The sequence below is a fragment of the Spermophilus citellus genome (genome assembly GCF_964194105.1).
Source record: "Spermophilus citellus genome assembly, chromosome: 8".
In the NCBI taxonomy this organism is placed as follows: domain Eukaryota; kingdom Metazoa; phylum Chordata; class Mammalia; order Rodentia; family Sciuridae; genus Spermophilus; species Spermophilus citellus.
In genome coordinates this window covers 72382546-72403851 of record NC_138189.1, presented here as the reverse complement: position 1 = coordinate 72403851, position 21306 = coordinate 72382546, and the positions used below count along the sequence as shown (strand labels likewise).

General features: G+C 36.1%; 1 protein-coding gene across 1 annotated transcript; it reads left to right on the top strand.

The window, feature by feature from the left end:
• Positions 1-200: 200 nt before the first annotated feature.
• Positions 201-20657, top strand: LOC308654693 (broad substrate specificity ATP-binding cassette transporter ABCG2-like; the record flags this gene model as incomplete). Its single annotated transcript, XM_081304366.1, has 11 exons — positions 201-272; positions 1169-1223; positions 4181-4285; positions 4883-5130; positions 8533-8615; positions 12935-13021; positions 14118-14239; positions 15742-15890; positions 17914-18003; positions 19385-19470; positions 20510-20657. 11 exons carry the CDS (start codon positions 201-203, stop codon positions 20655-20657), a joined length of 1245 nt encoding a protein of 414 aa, XP_081160492.1.
• Between the last annotated feature and the right edge of the window lie 649 nt (positions 20658-21306).

The following is a 21306-nucleotide window of genomic DNA, read 5'->3' as shown; positions in this document are numbered from 1 at the left end:
ATCTTTGTATAAATTTACCTCAGGTTCTACCACTCTAAAACATCCTTGGTCACTTTGTTGCCAAACATTTTCTTCATATGGCAGCATATGTGTGTGAGAGTGTTTGTACTGGTCCTATGGCTGTTCTGCTTCCCAGTGACTGTGTGGGTTAGCTGTTCATTCCTATAACACATATCTGAGAAAAACTAATTACAAAAAGTATGACGGTTTTTGGCTTCAAGTTTCAGATGTTTCAGTCCAAAGTCTACTGGCTTCATTGCTTTGGGCCTGAGGTGAGGCAGAAAAATGGTGTAAGGGTGTGGTGGAGGGAAATGGGGGGGGGTGAGGGAGGGAGCGGGAGGGAGGAAGGAAAAGAGGGAGGGAAGGACAGGGAGAGAGAGAGAAGAAAAAGAATAAGGGGAGAAAGAGGAGGGAAAGAATGAGAAGGAAAGGTGGGGAGGGGAGAGGAAAGGAGAGGAAATGGGTTAGGGACAAAATAAATCCTCCTAGGGCATGAACCCAGTGACCTATTTTTTCAAATTAGGTCCCACTTCTAAGTAATCTATTCTAATTATTATCCCATGAAATGAATTAGTTTCCTGAGGAAGTTAGAGCCCTCATAATCAAATAATTTCTTAAAAGCTCCATCTCTGTACATTGGAGACTGAGTCTTAAATTCTTTAGTATTTAAGTATTTAAAGTGTATACTTTATATCCAAACCATAATATTCTGCCCCAACCCCAAAAGGCTCATGTCCATCTCATAATGCAAAATGCATTCAATCCTACAATTTCCTCGTCTTTAACAATTCCAACATTTCTCAAAACTCTCAATCCAAAGTATTCTGTGAGACACATGGTAACACCTTAGCTGTGGGCCCATATACATAATAATAGGTAAGTTACATGTTTCTAATATTACAATGGAACAGAGTAGACATTTCCATTCCAAAAGGGGATAAACAGCCTCCAAAAAAGCCTTGTTCATTGCAGACATTCAGCAGACATTCCATGGTTCATGGCATCTCTTAGTCCTGGCAACTCCATTACTAATTTAGCTTCCTCTCTCAGAATCTCACATCACACTCTCAGGGGCTGCCTGCAGAGACTGTGACCTTGACACAAATTCCTATCTCCCAGGCCTTCCTTTGAAATCTGGGTAAAAACTTTCATGAACCCCCTAATTCAGAATTCTGCATTATTTAAAAGTGGCACAACACAGATGACACCAAGGCCCACTGCCTGTAGGAACAGTAGCTTGGTCTGCTCAAACAATAGCTGTAGTAGCTACTGAGTGCTTGGACAGTGAAATGAGTCCTGGCAGGACAAGTTTCTAGGTGGCCCTGTGCCTGCAATATAACCCTGGACTCTCTTCTTAAAGCAGAGTCTTTCAAACTAGTTATCATTTTTACACCTTTAAACATCTTTCCTTTTTTTCTCCATGAAACATTAGTTTCTCTTTAAAGGCTCTGATTTCTTCATCAACCACACCTTCCTTATTTGCAATTTTACAAGTGTTTTTCTGGCCAAACATAAAATTTTTAAATGTTTGTATTCTGCTTCTTGTTGCCATTTCTCACTAAAAATATGGCTAAAAGCTACTAGCAATGACTATGCCACAGTCCCAATGATTTGTTGCCTTAAAATTTTCTCCAGTAGATTACTTAGTTCATCATCTTTAAATTCAGCCTCAGAGAGTGTTGGGACATGAACAAAATGGAAACAACTTTTTTGTCAGAATATACCACTTCCAGTTCCCAAAACAGTCCTCATTACTATCTGAAATCTCGTGAACATAATCTTTACTGTCCACATTCCTGTTGACATTCTGGTCGTCTGAGATCACACCATAATTGTCCATTAACCTCTGCTTACAACATTCCAAAGCTTCTTTATCTTGTATCTCCACATTTTTCCAAATTCCTCCCACAAATCATTTTCAAAAGCTTCTGAAGCACATGGTCAGGTATAGTCACAGCAATGACCCCACTTCTTGTTAATCAACTCTTCATTGTTATGATCAATAATTGAGAACAGTAACTTAGAGGAGGAAAGATTTATTTTGGCTCATGGTTTTGGAGGTTTCACTCCAATACAGCTCTATGCATTGCTTTTGGTCTTAGGTGAGAACTAAGCTTCATTTCTTTGGGCCTTTGGTGAGAAACATCATGGCAGAAAGGTGTAGTGCTGGAAACTGTTCAACTCTTGCCAGCAAGGAGAGAGGGAAGGAGAGATAGAGGGAGAGAGAGAGAGAGAGAGAGACAAAGACAGAGAGAGAGAGGGAGGGGGGAGGGAGGGAGGCGAGAGGAGATCAGGAGCATGATAAATTCTTCCAGGGCATACTTCCAGTGACTTAATTCCTCCCACCACACAGTAGTCCATTCAAGTTATTAATTTATGAGATTGCTATATTGTGTACCATGCCTTTAACACATGTGTTGTGGTTTAGATATGATGTTTTCCCCAATAGGTCATGTGTGAGATGGCATAAGAATGTTCAGAGGTAAATTGATCAGACTATGAGAGATATAACCTGATCAATAGATTAATCCACTGCTGTAGATTAACTGGATCATAACTACAGGCAAATAGGGGGTGGCTAGAGGAAGTAGGTCACTGAGGACATATATTTTGGGCTTATATTTTGTTCCTGGTGAGTGAACCTTTCTCCCTAATTCCTAATTATCATGTCCTGAGCTGCTTTCTTACTCCATGCCCCTCTACCATGATGTTCTATCTCCCCTGGGCCCACCACTACGGAGTTGACTGATGGTGGACTGAACCTCTGAAATCATGAGCCAAAATAAACTTTTCCTCCTCTATGTTTTTATTTTCAGGACTTTTGGTGACAGTTGATTAAAACAACATGAATCTTTGGGGAAATTCATATCCAAACCGTAACAGTGATCTTTCCCTGAAAGTTCAAAATTTAACTACTTGGATTTATATCCAGTTATTCTGTCAGTTAAATATTTATAGAATGGCCCAATATTATTATTTTGAGACCTATAACATATTGCTTGTTTAGTTTTTACCATGACATGTAATCTTGCTCTGCCTTCACGAGAGCTCATGGAGATGCTACTTAACTTTCTAGAAACATTAGACTCAAGATTTAGGACTTAAGTGGGTGTGTGTGATCTATTAGTCAATGGAATGGCTAATCCCAAATCTGACTAGACCAATATTTCAGGGATGTCTGATTCTTTGAATTTTTTATTAAATTATGTGATTTTTTTTAACAGCTCATACAATCTGCTTCAGAGATATTTGGGTATGATCATAGATGCTTCTCTATGACCCCAAACAGTTGTCTTTTTAAATTTGTTTTTGTTTAATATCTCTCCTTTAAAAATAATCAAGCATGGGGGATGGGGATGTGGCTCAAGGGGTAGCGTGCTTGACTGGCACCACATAGCAACAAAGCACCACAGCACCACATAGCAACAAAGATGTTGTGTCCGCCAAAAACTAAAAAAAAATAAAAATAAAAAATTAAAAAATTCTCTCTCTCTCTCTCTCTCTCTCTCTCTCTCTCTCTCTCTCTCTCCACACTCTCTAAAGAAAAAAATTATCTCTGACTCTCTCTCTCTCTCACTCTCTCTTTAAAAAAAATTTAAAAAAATACTCAAGCATGTATGGGTCTGGGGAGTCCAGAGGAGATAAGAATCAGACCACAGGCAAAGTTTAGATGATTTATGCCACTACAAGTGGAGGAAAGAGATCTCGTGTACTGTACTGGTCATTTTCTTTCCAGAATGCTACTCTGAAGGATTTGTTCCTCTTTGGAATTATGACAGATTGAGAGATGATAAATTTGAAATATGAATTTAATAGGTGGAAAAGCTATCTTGTTGTCATTAGTACTGCCATTCCAGTATTTCCTGGATCAACTCAGAATACAATGCACCCAGGCCTTCAAAACTTCCTTCCTGGACTTAGCCTTAGTCTTATGAAGGAGTATTGATAAACTCCAGGAAATTTAGAAAGCTTATTAAATTTTACTACTTATTGTAGATAATAACTAATGTAATATGTTCTAAAGAGTCCAGATTTGGTTGGATATGTATGTATGCATGTATGAAAATGAGGGAGAAGATGATAATTCTGCCTTCCCTAGTCTCACCTGTCTCACACTGTGTGAGTCCTCTTTACTTTCGAAGACCATCGGGTTGAGTTGTTGGAGTGCCTTCTTTTGCAGGTTATCCCTGTGAGCTGTACAACAGCCCTGCAGTCTTCTTTCTGGAGATCATTAATGGAGAATTTTCTGCTATGGTATTAAACATAGAGGAAGAAGGGCGTGAAGGTACATCAGTCTCAGATTCACAGTTTTTGCCTAATCAATTTGGCTGAGGTTTTGTGATATGGAAAGGTATTATAACAAAGCTTTGTGAATTTGTATTAATGTTGTGTTCTGATACCAGTCAGCAGATAGGCTTTGTTACCTGTGAGTGCTGTGGTTTTTTGTTTGTTTTATTTATGAGTGAGCATTTATATGCTACTTTTGATTTTATGGGGGGGTTTCCATTAAAAATAAATATGCTCATTGTTTTAGTACTTATAAATGAGAATCAGTTTTTTATGCATTAACATGTAGAATAAAAGGAACAGATTTTTATATTAACATTATAACTCTGTATGAAGATATTTATTTTAATAGTTAGGTTCCAATTTGGGAGTAAAAGGTCAGTGAGTTTGCTGTTATCTGTAATTACAGTCATAGTAGTAGCCAGCTCATTCACCTGTGTATTCCTAATGTGAAAAGTGGCAATAAAGCTAGTAATTTTTATATTCAGGCTCTAAAATCAAATTGTTATTGAAGAAAGGAGTCATAGAAAAATGGGTTAAATAACTTGTTGTCTGATAGTAGTGTTTTTGTTCTTTATTCATTTTTATTTGAAAGTCAGCGAGACTGAAGAGCTTTCCAAGGGGAAAATACCAGTCATAGAAACATTAGTTGAGTTTTACCTCAACTCCTCCATCTACAGAGAAACAAAAGCTGAGTTAGACCAACTCTCAGGTGGTCAGAAGAAGAGGAGCTCAGCCTTCAAGGAGACCACCTATGTCACCTCCTTCTATCATCAGTTCAGATGGATTGTCTGGCGTTTTTTCAAGAATTTGCTGAGAGATCCTGAGGAAAACATATTTCAGGTGCCCTGAGACTCTTTTAATTATGCTGTGAAATAACCCTGTAGAATTAACATGGTTTTGATATGATCTACTTCAGGAATTGGTTTATTCTCTTCCATTCACTTATTATACTTGGTTCATTTGGTATGTAATCATGGCCAATAGAACAACAACAACAAATCACAAGTTTTACTTATGGGAAAGTTTCTTAGTGATTCTTGGATTACCTCACCCAAAATTTTTGTTGACTTAGACAAATTAGAATGGGTAATATTGAGTAGAAAAAAAATGTCCTCAAAAAAAAAAATAAAGACAATGTGTCTCAGATATGTATGGGTATTGCATAGCTGTCCACTTTCATTTGCAGTCATTCACAAGATCATGTATTGCATTTTGGGAACTCACAAAGCAGTACACAAAATGAGTAAAAATAAACATTTCTGTTCTCACGCAATTCATTTGTTATGAGGGTAGAAACATGATAATTGATATATCAGATTGCAGAAAGGTCTATACAGAAAATTTAAGCACCAATGGAGGGAGAAGAGGGACGGCAGACAAAAGGCAGTAGGGGCAAGAGGGTTGTTTTGCCCTTGAAATGAGGCAGTGAGAGAACTTGATGTTAATGAATACAGTTGAGGGTTGTCTAGGCTGACCATTGTCTGGGCTGCTCACTGTCTGGTGGAGGGTCCTGTATGCAACGTGCTGTTCCTTATAATTCACCTTCCTTATTGGGAGATTTTAAATTTTAGAAAGCACTAGATACCTCAAAGGGTTTGCATTTTATGCACAGATAGTAACCAGACTTAACAAGGCTATTCACTTTCAGGTTAACCCTCTTAACTAGGATGATGTAATGTAATTTTCTTCTTTGGCTAGCTCTGTGGTCATTGTTGATTATCACTTCTCAAGGTTTTTCTGTTGTTTTTATCCCCTGTGTCATACAAAGCTTTTCTAACCTCCAGTTCATTTTCTGTCATTTGTAAGGATATCATTTTAGCTGATTGTTTGGGGTTGAACACCAAGCCTGGAGACACTAGGCCTCTGTCTGCATCTTAAGGAGGCCTAGGACCAAATGCACATTATCAATCATTGATTTTCAGTTGAGTACTGAAAGATGGCCTTTTTTGGCTCTAATGAAGTACTACTGACTATTTAACATTAACCATCATAATTTTCATATTTAATTATTGCCTGCATCTGTATTTGAGTCAGATTGTCAATTTCTGCAAATGTTTGTTGTGCTTTTTATCTGTCATTTCTCTCAGACCATGGACAGTTTTATGTCCTACCAATCAAAGGTAAACTTTTACTGTTTCAGAGCAAATTTGATGTCATTTGGAAGCATGTCAGATGACTTAGATCTATCAACCTGCATTATATATTTTTGAACAATGTGATGTAATCCATTCATTCTTTCATATGATTTATGTATTATGTTTCTTACTTGCTTCTCAAAGTAGTAGTTCTGGACAGAGTAAGTAGCTACTTGCAAATACACCAGGATTGTGCATTTGGTCCTAGGTGTCCTTAAGATGCAAACAGAAGCCCAGTGCCTCCAGGCTTGGTGTTCAGCCTTCTGGTCTCATCAGTGAACTCAGTTCTGCAAAAGGAAGTCCAGCAATATTCAGAGAATAGTAGTCTCTAGAATAAGGGTAGAACTCTTAGAGATCCCTGAGTTTAGTGGGACAAATCTCAACAATTTTGTAAATGCTGGAATGTTTGTATAGGAAGAGGCAAACTCTTTTGTGGAAAGTGCCAAATAGTTAATAATTTAGGCTTTTCAGGTCCATATAGTCCTTGTCTCAGGTAGTTACCTCTCACATTAGAGTGAAAGCAGCCTTAGGTCATACATAAAAAAATGAACCTGGCTATGTTCTCCTAAAACTTTGATTCATGGATCGTGAATTTCATATAAATCTCCTATCAAAAGACATAGTATTTTTTGGATTTTTTTTTTACTTTATAAAGCTGTTATTAGTTTGTGGGCAGTAGAAAAAACAGTAGTTGGCCCCATTTGACCTGTGGAGCATAGTTTAATGATCCTTGTGGTTTAGGATTCTTAAACTGGAGTGTTCTTTTTGCCTCAGTTTTGAAGATAGATTTGTTAAAATGTTAAGATAGATTTGTTTTATGGCTTCCTTCTTATAAGACCCTATCTGTTACCTGATAGCTATCTTTTGATTTAAACTAGTTATTTATACAATTCAGACTTGACCTCTAGCCAGCAGTTGTGTTTGGAAGTTCTTAGAATAAATGAATTATCTATATAAAATTATTTAGAGTTTATTCAGTGTGCTAAAGTTTTCCTGATTAAATCAATTTGGAAGACTTTGTTATCAATCTGTCTGAGAATCATTGTTTCTATTAACATATTGAACATCTATAGATTTTTTTTTTTTTTAGTGAAAGCTATAGACATCCCTCAGAACATATCCTTGAGAAATGTTGGTTCAACATATTTGAACAAAGACTGAGTAACATTTTGGGAGAACTCCTTTTTCATCTTTGTGTTTAAAACAAACCAGATGCACAAAACTCATATATATGGCCATTATCACTACTAATGCTTAGTTTTCTTTTTTTTAATGTAAGACAGAATAATATGTGTAACCTCATAAAAGTGTGCATGATATTGTCATGCAATTCTTTGTTTTGTTAAATGTTTGAAAACTATAGGAAACATCCTAATACTTATTGGTAGTATAAGATGTCAAGTTGGAATGAAAAAAAAACTAAGAATATGGAGTGTTGAAACTGAAAAATTGAATATTCTTAAAAGGTATACTGTATGAAAGTTAAAGACTCTTGTTTACCTGTTTATATTGCACATTGGTAGAACCATCAGCATTTATTTGGAAGTATTTCCAGATTAGGGTCCTCACAAACTATTCTTTACAGATCATGCTTCATTTTTTTTAAATTTCATTTTCCTTTATGCCATAAATGTCCTTCACTGATTATTTCACATTTTAATACTGTTATAGTATTGATTTTCATTTGTTCCCAAATGACTTCCCCAGATCCCTGCATGTCTGTTAACTTTAGTAGCATTTGTGGGTTCAGTACTTGAATTGAACTGGACCCTTAACTGACAGTGCCTGGTGGACACTGAGAGTAATTTTAGCTTGTCCAGTAGTCTACTTGTTGTCCTGCCAATTCCCTGAAGAAAAGATACCTTAATTTGCCATCTAATTTAGAGAGCATTTTCATAACATATACTGCTTTATACTCTCCTAGGGACTCTGGCCACACCATTAAAGTGTTTATTGAAATGGAGAGATGTGACTTTTATATATATATATATATATATATATATATATATATATATATATATATATATATATAAAATAAGTGACATGAAAAATCTTAACTCTAATTGAAATTCTTACCCTTTTTATGTTCATTTTTCTTTTTGAAAAGATAACTGTGGCAGTCATTCTGGGAGTGGTCATTGGTGCATTTTTCCTGGCACTAAAACATGATTGTACTGACATCTACCATAGGTAGGTAAATTTGGATCTTGATTTTGATAAAATGCCATTACATTACTCAAGCTTGTAGACATCCATTCAAGAATTTGGATTTATGATAAGTATGATGCAAAACTCAGGAAAGAGTCAATATTCTTTTTTACACATGTATGCATATGTGTGGTAAATTATATGCAAGCTGAAGTTTACCCTTTCAGCCATTTGTATATGTACATTTCAGTGGCATCACATACATTTATACTGAGCATCCATCACTGCCATCCACCTCCAGACCTTTCTTTCATATTCTGAAATGCAATCTTCATACCATTGAATAGTAACTCTCCATACCCACCTCTCCCAAACCCTGGCAACCATCTTTGACTTTCTCTGTTGCAGTCATATAATATTTTTTTTGCATATGACTGGCTTATTTCCCTTAGCATAATGTTCTCAAGGTTTATCCAAACTGTAGTATATGTTGGAATTTGTTTTTTAAGGCCAACTAATTGTCCACTATATTGTTTATGCATCCATTGATGAAAGTCTGTGTCATTGTCCCCTTTTTGGTTATTGTGAGTAATACTGCTATTAGTAGAATTATCTCTGTGAGTCTCTGCTTTCACCTCAATGGGGTATATTGAATGGCTAGGTCATAAGGACTTTCTGTTAAGATTTCCAAGACCTGCCATGCTGTCCTCCACTGCAGCTGCACCATTTTCCATTGTTCCAGCAGCAGACAAGGGTTCCAGTTTCTCCACGTCCCCACCAGAACTTGTTCATTTTTCTTTTTGTAAATAATAGAGATCTATTGGATTTTTGGTGAATATCTTGTGAAGTCTTTTGCCTTTTAAAAAAATTTAATTGTTTTATTTTTTCATTACTGATGACTTGGAGTTCTTTATATTTATGGATTTCTGATCCTTTATCAGTTACTTAATTTGTGAATAGTTTCTCCTATCTTTTGGGTTATCTATTCAGTCTGTTGGTAGTGTGTTTGACACACAAATGTTTCTAATTTTGATGTAATCAAGATTGTCTGTTGTTGTTGTTGTTACTAGTGAGTCAATTTCTTTGAATTTTGATTTTTTTTTTTTTGGAACATAGGAGTGTCAGATAAGAGGACAGGACTCAGTTTTTCCTGTTGTGTGGAGCACTCATATTACTTGTTGTGATTGTTGCCTAGTTTCAACTGTAATGTGTCCTTTAATCTCTCCTCATGATGAGAGATTTAACTGGCTGTGTCATGTCCTGAACATGGGTGCTCAGCAACATCCCAGACCCAGGGTTTTCCTCATAATTCACGTATGGAGAACCATACAGTGGCTACCTGATGGGATGGCTGCTTGTCATACAGAGCCTAAGGTTACCTCTAAACAGCCAAAGGGACTGTATGGTCTTATCCCCATTTTATTATAGAGGGTGATTGTAAAAGCTTGTGTCGAGTCTGTTTTGATACATGGAGAAGGCTGGCTATTTTCTAAACTAAGAATGAGCATTGTTTAGATTTACACTATCCCCCAAACTCTCATGTGTTGAAGGGTTCCCCAATGCAGGAGTGTTCAGAGGTGGGGCTTTCGGGTGGTGATAGAATCATGAAGGCACATTTCTCCCCAGTGGATTCATCAATTGATAGTTAGAAAGACTCGTTGGTGTGGGACCTAGTTGGAGGTAGCAGGTCACTGGGGGCATGCCCTGGTGGAAGGTTGATCTTTTCCCTGGCCCCTCCTCCTCTCTCTTTCTCTCTGCTTCCTGGCTGCAATGAGCTGAGCAGCTTTCCTCCAGCATCACTTCTGCCATAATATTCTGCTTTAACCCCAACAAAAGGAGTCAGTCAAGGGTGGACTGAAACCTCTGAAACTGTATATCAGTGTAAATTTTTTTTTCTTGTAAATTGTTTACGTCAGAGCCAGGTACTGCCTATAATCCCACCTACTTGGGAGGTGGAGTCAGAACACCCTCAGCAGCTTAGCAAGATCCTGCCTCAAGACAAAAAATAAGGACTGGGGCTGGAGCTGAGTGGTAAAGTGCCCCTGGGTTCAACCCCCGGTTCCAAAAAATATTGTTTATGCTAAGCATCTTGGTCTATTTCTTGAGATTATGTTTGAAGAATTTAGACATCAACCTTATTTTAATTTGTCCTTTTGACTTACCTTTGTTCACATTTTCTGTGGGCATTTGGCTATGTGAAAGTAGCCTGTGTGTGTGGCTTACCTAATCCCTCCTGGGGTGATCAGTGATTTATTCTTTTGATTAGAAAACAGTAGTTTTGCATCATTTTGGAAACTATGTCCTTAAAGCACTCTTCAGCAGTGACTATCAGTCCTTTATCATTTGAAATTGCTAGGGAGGCCAAAGGTTTTGTTCTTCTTTGGGATCAAGTACTATCCTTGCACTTTCTCTAACCTGTATAAGTAAGAACTGGCTTTGAATCCTATGTAGAGTGTGAGCACCTTTGATTTAATAGCTTTATAAGGTTGTAGTTATGGCTAAGCAAATTTGGAAAATGTATTTTAAAATGATTCCACTAATCCCAATTCTAGATATTTATGAAAATTATTTGAAATCAGTTTGTGAAAAAGGTGTCATCAGTCCTATGTTCATTGCAGCACTATTCACAATAGTCAAGTTAAGGAATCAAAGTGCCTGTCAGCAGATGAATGGGAAAAAAAATGTAGTATGTATACATAATGGAATACTGTTCATCCCTGAAAAATGAAATTTTGTCATTTGTGACAACATGGATGGAAGTGGAGAATATTATGGAAAGTGAATTAATCCAGGCTCAGAACGACAAATAATACATATTCTCACTTATACATACATTCCAGAACAATTAAATAATTCTTAGAAGCATAGAATAGAATAGTAAACGGTGGTTGCCAGAATCTGAGGGATGGGCAGAATGAGGAGATTATGATCAAAGGGTACAAAGTCTCAGATTGAAGAGACACATATTTTTTTTTATTTTTATGAGATACATTGCTCATTGCTGTGAAGATGCTAAATAATAATATACCTTTCAAAATTGCCTGGATTAAATTTCAAATGTTTTCACCATGAAAAATGATAAATATTTGAGGTGGTAGAGATCACCTGAATTACCTTGATTTCATTATTTAACATATTTATGATAGTATCATTACTTTGTACCATATATGCACAAGTATATTTTGATTTATTTGAAATTAAAAATTAAAATCAATCAGATATGACAAATGTGAGTTATTATCTTATAAAGAATTAGAATGAATTGGTTCTGTCATAATAAAAAGTAATATAAAATAAATCATATTATGTATCTGAATGAATTTCATTGTCTTTTTTCTCAGAGTTATGAACACTATAATATCATTAGCTATATTGAACTGAATCTTTGCTATATCCCATGCATCTCAAATTAGCTTATAAGTTTACATAAGGTATATTTTTGGACTCCAAGTTATGTAGTTGATTATCTACTAGGCATGGCTGTTTCCTATTTATTTTAATTATCATATTAACATTTACATGTTTACACATTTACAGGTACTATTATTTCATCATTCTTTAGGCATTAAGAAAATATATGGAGTGTCTCTGGACTCCTGTTTTTCCTTTAATATAGCTGGAATTGTTCACTTGAATTTATATTTAAAATATTTTATTTCTCTGGTTTTTATTATGTCACTTAATTGATGTACTACATTATCTTTTTTTCAAAATGTTTCAATTAAAAATTATTCATATCAGTTAAGTTGGTTTGAAGAGAAGCTTGTTCTTATTTCCAGGAGGTTGGTATATAATCATAAAATTTATATATATTTTTTTAAAAAATACAATTCTTTTACTGAAAAGGTACACAGAATTTTTTTTTCCTCTTAAATTATATCTCTTTGATTTATTTTTGAAGACCTTGTAGGAAGGTGGCTGTCCTGGTCAAGGATGACTGTCGGGCTTTGCTGATGTGTGTGCTGTCTGTGTGTCTGAAGGAACGGAGTGCGGGTTCCTTCTAACATCTGGCATTTCTCTTCCACATGTCTCACCATTTTCTTGACTCAACTTTAAAATCAAACTGGCTAATTAAATTTTTAAGCATCTGAGGAGTTTATTAAGTTTGCTGTTTCTCTGTTTATATTTTAGGAATGGTGCCAAGCATTCATTCCTAAAATATAAACAGAGAAACACTGAATTCAAGGTGATGGTATTTCTTTGACCAGATAGCTCAGGCTGCCATAACAAAATACTAAAGACTCTATTTTAAAGAAAAATGTTATATAATTTGTGGAAGGAGATCCTGTGAGTTGAAAGCTGATCTAATAGCTTTGAATTGACTGAGGATTTTTTGTGTGTTTGTTCTTCTGTCCTGGCAGAGCCCAGGCACTCTGTACACTGACTATCTTCCAGAGTTTGGCCGGCCTGTTAGGAGGAAAGAGTATTGAACTGGAGAAGTTCTTTAGGTGAGTAGGTTTCTATTTTGGGAGTGGATCTATAATTGGGTCAAAGGTGTGACCCAGAGGATTACCAGTATTTTTCTTTTATTTCTTGGTTTGTTTAGTTGACAAATATAAAATGTATGTATTTATCATTGTGTAACATGAGCTTTTGAAATATGTATGCAGGTTATCACAATTAATTGAAAACAAGCAGTCAAGAGTGAAATAGAAAATCAAGAGCTTGTGGGGCCTGTCACCAAAGGAAAACAAAATTTCAGAATTAGGTGTGGTCATCAGTTTGCAGTACTACAGAGAAAGCCAGCAATAAAGAGCTGAAAAGTATTTTTAGGTTTTTTGGAAATAACAGGCCACCATGACCCTTGCAAGAAAAGTTTGAAGTTCTTGGTAGAGAGTTAAGTTGTAGGATTAGCAATTGGAGGTGGGAGTACAGTTGGCCTTAGTGGATGAAGGAATGGAAAGATCAAGAGGGCAGTCTTACACTAAAAAGCAGACTGGGTTGTTTCTTCTGCTTTCAAAGATGGAAGATATTTTACCGTATTTATATGCCAAGGACTGGAATTATCAGAAAGGGAAGGAATGAAGATACTGGTGGAAGAGTGGAATTTCAGGAGAAAGACATCAGGAAGAAGAAAGATGAGGGTTTGGTAGCTGATGGGTGTATTGCTTGGTGATCGTTGAAGGGAGAAGTCCTTTTCTTTTTCTAACATGGGAGTAGCAGAAGTATAAAAAGTTTAGGGATCATAAGTTGCTTTGAGGCCTTGGAGAATAACAGTGTCATCTTTTACAGGGTCAGAATTGGAGTGAAGAAAATCTTCCGTTACTGCTAAGATTAGCCCTTTTTGTACTACTAAGAGGGAGTCAGCCTGAGAGGAGAAGCAGGGTATCTGAGAAGAGTGAGGAGATGCAGACTCTGTGTCCCACCTCCAGGGAGGCTATATCTGCAATGGAGAAGGGATGGGGGCAGGGTGGGAGGGTCAGCCTGGAGCCTGTGGGCAGCTGGTGGCAGACCTGGTGGCAGCAAGAACCTGGACAGCAGCATCTCCACTGGGCTGTGCCTTGGACTAATATGGGATGCATGGTGTGTGTTTTTGTTTTGTAGACAAGAGCTTATTAGTGGATGGTATGAAGTGTCATCTTACTTCTTTGGAAAACTGGTATCTGAATTACTACCCAGGAGTTTTCTGCCAATTATATGTACTTGTGTAGCATACTTCTTAATAGGTAAGTAACAATACAAAGAGAATGTGTCTTTAGTTTTGCTTATATGTTATAACCAATTTCTTTTGCAAGCATGTTTATGGTTCCTACAACTAGAAGTACACACTTCCCGCCACTAGGGAAGTGTGTATCCATTGTGCATGCTCAACAATAGCCATTCAGTTGAGTATTGTTGTCAAGTCTTCCCAAGTGAAGCTTCTTGTTTTTGATTTTTGTGCCATGCTGGGTATCAATCCAATGGCTTCATGGATGATAGACAAATGCTCTATCTCTGAGATACATCCCCAGCTGTTTTAAAAATTTTTGTCTTGATCAGGGTCTTTCTAAGCTTCTCAGACTGGTCTGAAAATTTAGATCATCTTGCTTCAGCCCGCTGAAGAACTGTGATTGCACACATGCCCCATGCTCTACTCAACAGAACTTTCAATATTTACAAAACTTCATTTTACCAAGATGCCATGTATCATGAAGAAACATAGAAATATAATTTATAAAAAACTCAACACTATGCTGAGGAGCTGTGATAGTTATTTCCTATCTATCTATATTGTTTCTCTTTGTCTCTCAACATGTGACTATATACAGATAAAATTTAGATTGGTGTGCATTATTGATAAGGTCTACAGAGACATATAGAAAAGTAAAGAATCTGTGTATACACGTCTTCTTTCCCTCTACCCTTAATAATGAGAGAAAGATGGTTACTTTGGGGTTTCTTGATTTAATAGATCATTGTTGCATTGTTCTCAGACTTTACCCCAGGGTCATTGCTTCTGAATTTCTATATGTTTCTCCCTTTCTCACATACACTGGACATATCTATTTATGATAACACACTATAGTATAAGAACCCCAAACTTCCAGTTTACAAATAAGAGGTGTATTATAAGGAATTGGTCATGGTATCTAGGCCCCAGACTCCTGATCAGTGTTCTTATAGCTGTTCCAAATCATTAAACTATATAATGAATGTTTGCTTGGTACACTTTTTAAAGTATACTTATCTTATTCCATTCTCTATCATAGAGCCATGTGATTGTTTGTCTGGGAGACTTAGGTATGGAGATTCCTTTCTTTCCCCCAGGCATTAAAACCATTGAAGTTGTGAAACCTGATCCCTGTTTCTTCAGTAATGCAGTGACAGCAAATAGTGAGCAATGTGGTGATGTCTGAGTATAGGAGAAGGCAGTATAATTTGACCAGTTTTGTTGCCTGTGCCTCTCCATCTAAGTAGTTCTGAAGTTTGTCCTAATTCCACATAGGAAAACAGAGGTGCTATATGGAAAAGTGCTTTGGAGGTAAATGTACAAAAGAAATCTGTGTGGTAACTTCATGCAATTATATATAGGTGAAAATTGAAATTGCTGGCCCATGGTAGTTGGATTTGGGTAACTTTCTTCATTCAGGTATTAATTTCTTTGAATATTAGCATTATTTGCATGGTAAATGATCCTGAATACATATTGACCTAGGCAGCAGGGCTAAACCCTTCTTTTCTTTCTAAGGATTGAAAGTGGAGGCAGAAGCTTTCTCAATCACGATGCTTACTGTTTTGATGGTGTACTATTCAACTGCTTCCCTGCTACTGGCTATAGGTTCATATCAACGTTTGTTCATAGCAGCAGTTTTAAGTACCTATTATCTGTTAATGCTGGTGAGTATGAACTGTACTTCTCTCAGAAGGAAATTTCCCCTTCTTTCTTCCTTGTACCTTTACCTGTCATTTAAAACCTACTTTGAGTATTCTATACATGGGATTTGGATGCTTCCAGGAGGCCTAGATGAGGTATATTCTAGAGAATTTACCAGCTTTCCTTCTTAACTTTATCCAAGCTTATTTTGCTAGTGTTCTAATGTCATTAGTATGAATATGTCTTTAGTGATGAGGTTTTAAAAGATACTTCTTGATAGCATTGAATAAGACCTTGAACTTTAGAAACCACAGTAGTGAGAACAGTAGACTCTCTACCTGCTTTTCATGCTGGAGTTAGAAAACTCCCAGCTGTTTAACCAGCGGAGACTGTTTCATTGGATGCATTGAAACTCCAAGGTGAATGTGAAGCTCCTTGAGAAGTGTAATAGTGTGTGGCATGGGGAGGGGTGTCTTACCTGGGTCCTGTATTTTGAAAAGGAGTGTTTTAAGAATACTGGAAAATTCCAAAGTCCACAGTACTAGGTGATTCCCTTTTTGTGTTCCCAAGAATCTCTATATCAAGTATTTCTGCTTATCTTTTATTTGTAATGGTTACTTAATTCTAATCTCACATGGCCCTAAAGTTTGTAATCACATAGATGAATTAACAGATAAACAGAACAAGTCCCCCTGTTTTTTTGTTTGTTTGTTTGGTTTGTGTGTGTGTGTGTGTGTGGTGCTGGGGATTGAACCCAGGGCTTTGTGCACATGAGGCAAACACCCTACCCACTGAGCTATATCCCCAACATAGTTCTCACATTTTTGTTCCATGACATGGACTAAATAGGAGTGCTTAACCAATTAATGCACTTGTCATTTCTGCTACAATAGATGTCTTTCAGTGATACATAATCAGCATAAGTTCTTGTCAAAGTGTAAATCTTTCATTTCTGAATTTGTCAACTACAATGTATCTCATTCAGAAAGTGATGTCTTGTTTATATTTCATCTAATAAATAAAATATCCTTTAATAAATACAGATGAATTGTTTGATTTATTGGATGCTTTGACTGAATATTGTGTAAAGGATCTTGGTAGAACCTTAAAACCATAGTCATGAAACCACATATTACTCAGGGATGGTATGTGTTATATGAAGCACTTGGTTAGGTCAGATCTAAATGTGGGCAGACATACAACGTTGTCATTATGTTGCTATCCTAGTGGTACCAAGTACCACCTAAATGGTACCATTTAGGACAAGTGTTGTGTGAACCTCATAGCTGTTCCTTGTGTTTTGAGAAGTCGTTCCTAGTATCTCTATTGTAATATTGATTTCTGATAGCTTTAAATGGAAGTATTGACCATATTTTCTGCTGTACTTCATCATATTATTGTGTTTATCAGTTCTAGGCTTTGGGTAATCTGAAGCCTGCATTCTGAACCTCAATTTATTCTTAATGTCATTTTTTAGTCATTATGCCATAAAATATGTATTGTCAACTACTTATATAGCATTTATGTTATATATCATTAAGGAATATGGAAAGGATTTGAAATATATAGGAAGTAATAATAAAGTAAAAAAATGAAGTACATGATTTACATGCAAATACTACTCCATTTTAAAAATAAGGTATTTGAATACCTGAAGATTTTGGTATCTGTGAACTGAGGTTCTGGAACCAATCCCCTTCAGGTACCAAGGAATGACTACTTCTTAAATTCCCATTGTGTGCAGTTACAGAGAATGTTGAGGACATAGTCTTAATAATTTTAGATCATCCAAATAGTATATATTATACAGATTATAGGAAATGGTCCTTCCTTTAAAATAATAAACAACCTTAGATACACAGAAGTGTATACACATTCAAACGATGAAGATTTTTTTTTTTAGAGTAACTGGAAGGAATATGAAGAGAGTTGATTCTAGTAGAAATGTTTGGAAAGTTGTAGAGTTGAAAGTTGTAAAGGGTATTATCTAGAATTCTTCATAAAATCACCAGTTGGGTTCTGATTCATGGTCTTTGCTTTTTATAGGGTTTATTGGGTATATTGCTGACTTTCACTCCTCTTCCACCTTGGCTATCATGGCTTGAGTACTTCAGTATCCTTCACTATGGCTATTTGGTAAGTTGTCTTCTTCTCTTACAGTACATGTGTTTCCAAGCTATGAGAAAAGCAAAATAAAGCCTGACCAGCTCATTTCCCCAGCCATGAGCTGTGAATGTCTGTGATTTGGGAGTCTCCTTTCAAGAGCAATGAATGAAACTCTCCTGTTAGCCTCAGTTAGCACAAGTTCCTGGAGTCACATGGGGTTTTCCCCAGTCACCCCATTGTTTGAGGAAGAGGAAAGTCATAGATAAATCTCATAGTAAAATGTGAAGATAAAAGTTGATGATAAACATGTTGTGTTTTAGTTAAATAAGGAAGTAAATGAGAGGATGGGACTAGAATTTATAGTTTATATCAAAAGGAAAACTAGAACAGAATGAAAATCATATAATACTCAAAACCATATTGTCTTTCATGAGCTATTCAACTCCAAAATAACCTGTGTCAATATAGAATGATTACATTTTTGACTATCATAATTAAAATGGATTGGAAAAAATAAATAAGCGAAGATTGCTATTATAAATCAGCAATATTCTTTGAGCTCTATTATGTAAGGAAAATAAAAAGAGACACAGAGACAAGATACAGAGGCAGAATAGCAGAATAGCCAAGCTGTCAGCTTTATTTATTTATATCAATAAGTTTCATTAGATCATTGGCATCAGTAGTACATTATTGCTCATTGTGTCATTAGGCAGCTTACAGAATAAGTAACATTATGCAGCTTATTCCTCACTTACATGCTATAGTTGCAATATGTAATGTTAAGAGGTTTGTGTAGCTCTCAAGTGTCCATTGTTTAAATTTACTGTTATGTGGACAGGTTCAGGTGCAACGGAGCTTGGTGAAACATTGTGGTTGTCTAACAAGAGAGTTTTGTTTATTCTCAGGAGCCGTGAGCCTGAGGTCAAGGTTGAGGCTGATAAGACTCTAGCACAGATCCTCCTTATGCAGAGCATTCCTACAGCAGATAGGCATACCATGTCTTTGCACAGAAATTTTCCTAGTAGCAAGGCATTCTGTGTCTTTGCACAGAAACTTCCTAGCCACCAAGCATGCCACAGTTATGAAGCCATCAGAGATTCCAAACCCAATTACAGAACCATTTCACTGTTATATCATTCTAATTATAGTGTTCAAACTATAAAATTGGGAGAAAAGGAAGTAACCACAGTCTAATCTAATCAGAGTTCTCCTTTCTTATCCAATGGGAACCAGCATCTCAACCCTAGTCTACTTTATTTCCAGGGAAAATTAGGTACTTTGCTGTGGCAAAGACATGGCAAGAAAGAGAATATTTTTTTAGAAATAATCATAAACATTAAACTTGAGGGCATAATTGTGATAATCCCTTGACACTATTTATCTTGCCCTTCTCCCCTTTGTGTTTTAGGCTTTGCAACACAATGAATTTTTGGGACGAAACTACTGTCCAGAACTCAATACAACAGAAATCAGTAGCTGTTCCAATTATGTAATGTAAGTTTGCATCCAGTGTCACATTGGGTTTGCTTACTATCATAGTATGGTATGGAAAGGTCCCTGGCCTTAGAGCTGGTAAGGATCCTTTCAAGGTCAATAAGACTTTCTAAGCCTAAGTTTTCTAACTTGTAAAGTGAGTTGTTGTGCACTAATGTATGTGAACATGTTGTGTAACTCTGGTTCTCTTAACAGTAAAATACTATCGAATGTGAAAAAAAAATGAGTTCTTTTTCAGAACGTTTGAATTTGTAATAGACTATTTTCATGGTTTACTAAGGGCTTATAGTCTGTGAACCTCTGGATTGGCAACTGGTAAGCCCTGCCCAGGTGCTTTTCTCACCTCTGACAGAGGCACTCCATCCTGCTCTCCTCCAGCTGCTACTTAAGGTTTAAGACTGATCCTAGACCTGCTGGTATCTTCCCGTTGCTGACTATCTGCAATACTCATTATAGTATTGGTGTGAGAGCTGACAGAACAGAATTCTGTTCACAAGCCCTTTTCCCCCCTGGTTCTGGTTTTAGAATTCTTAGCCTATTTTTTTGATGACTATCTTGTGATGTAAGCAGAATTTAAGGAGCTTTGATCATATAAACAGGGGACAGAGTTGTCATCATCAAAACTGAGGTTTTCCCACCAGGAGAAAATGAATTTACTTGATCAGTATTTTCTTTGAAGAGAGCAGCATTATAGATTTGAAAACAGATGAATCTGAGAAGTCTAGGAAATTGGTTCATAGTGTGAATCTGTAAACTTGGCCAAGTAAGTTAAGCCTGCATCATCTCCTTTTTGAAATATGCATAATATTTATATTCCTTTAGATTGTTTTATGAATTAACTAAGCTGTCAGGCACAGGTTGCTTAATATATCTAGCAAAATTTGAAGTACTCCATGACTGTTAGCTATTACTTATGAAATGACAGATACTGAATATTTAGATGACCTATAGACTTCTTTAACAAAGGAATAGCAACTATATTGAGTACAATTTGAAAGATGTTAGGAATATAGACATATATTTTTGTGTTGAATTTCAGATGTACTGGTGAAGAATTCTTGACAAACCAGGGCATCGATCTCTCACCTTGGAGTTTATGGAAGAATCATGTGGCTTTGGCTTTTATGATAATAATTTTCCTCACAATTGCCTACCTAAAATTGTTATTTCTTAAAAGAAGTAATTAAAATCACCTTTAATATACTATGAGTTACTCTTACATTAATAAGAAGCACCTTAATTTATTTTAAGTATTCAATGAAGACTTTTTTGTTGTGATGATTGCCAACATACTGTTGAAGTGTTTTCAATAGAAAAAATTTTCAGAAAAATCACAACTAACAGAACTATAAATGAAAGAATCCAAGCCCAAAACTAGTATATATAAGTTCCTCTTATTAGACAATAATTATGGGGAGACATTCAGTTGAATTTATCAGTCTGAAAAAAGAGAATTGAATTCTAGAAACTCTTGACTAGTTATAATATCTCTGACTGATTAGTTTTCTCATTTTTCAACCTCAATACATAGGTTAGTAGCCCTTCTATTTTAATAGTTTATGAACTATGACCTGCCATTACTTAATAAATAACAAATATGTTAAAATATTAATGCTATATTGGAAGAATGAAATCTAAATTAGATTGAAAAAAACAGTGATATTTCTAGGGTAAAAAAATTCATGATGATAACAAAACATGTCTATGACAATCTTATTAAGGTTGGTGGAACTTACTGAGACTTCTAGTGGGGGTCTCAAATCTCAGTAGTCTTTACTATGGGTTTGGTACTTAGTTATACAGAAAGCCAGGCCAAGGATATGGTTCTTGTGAATT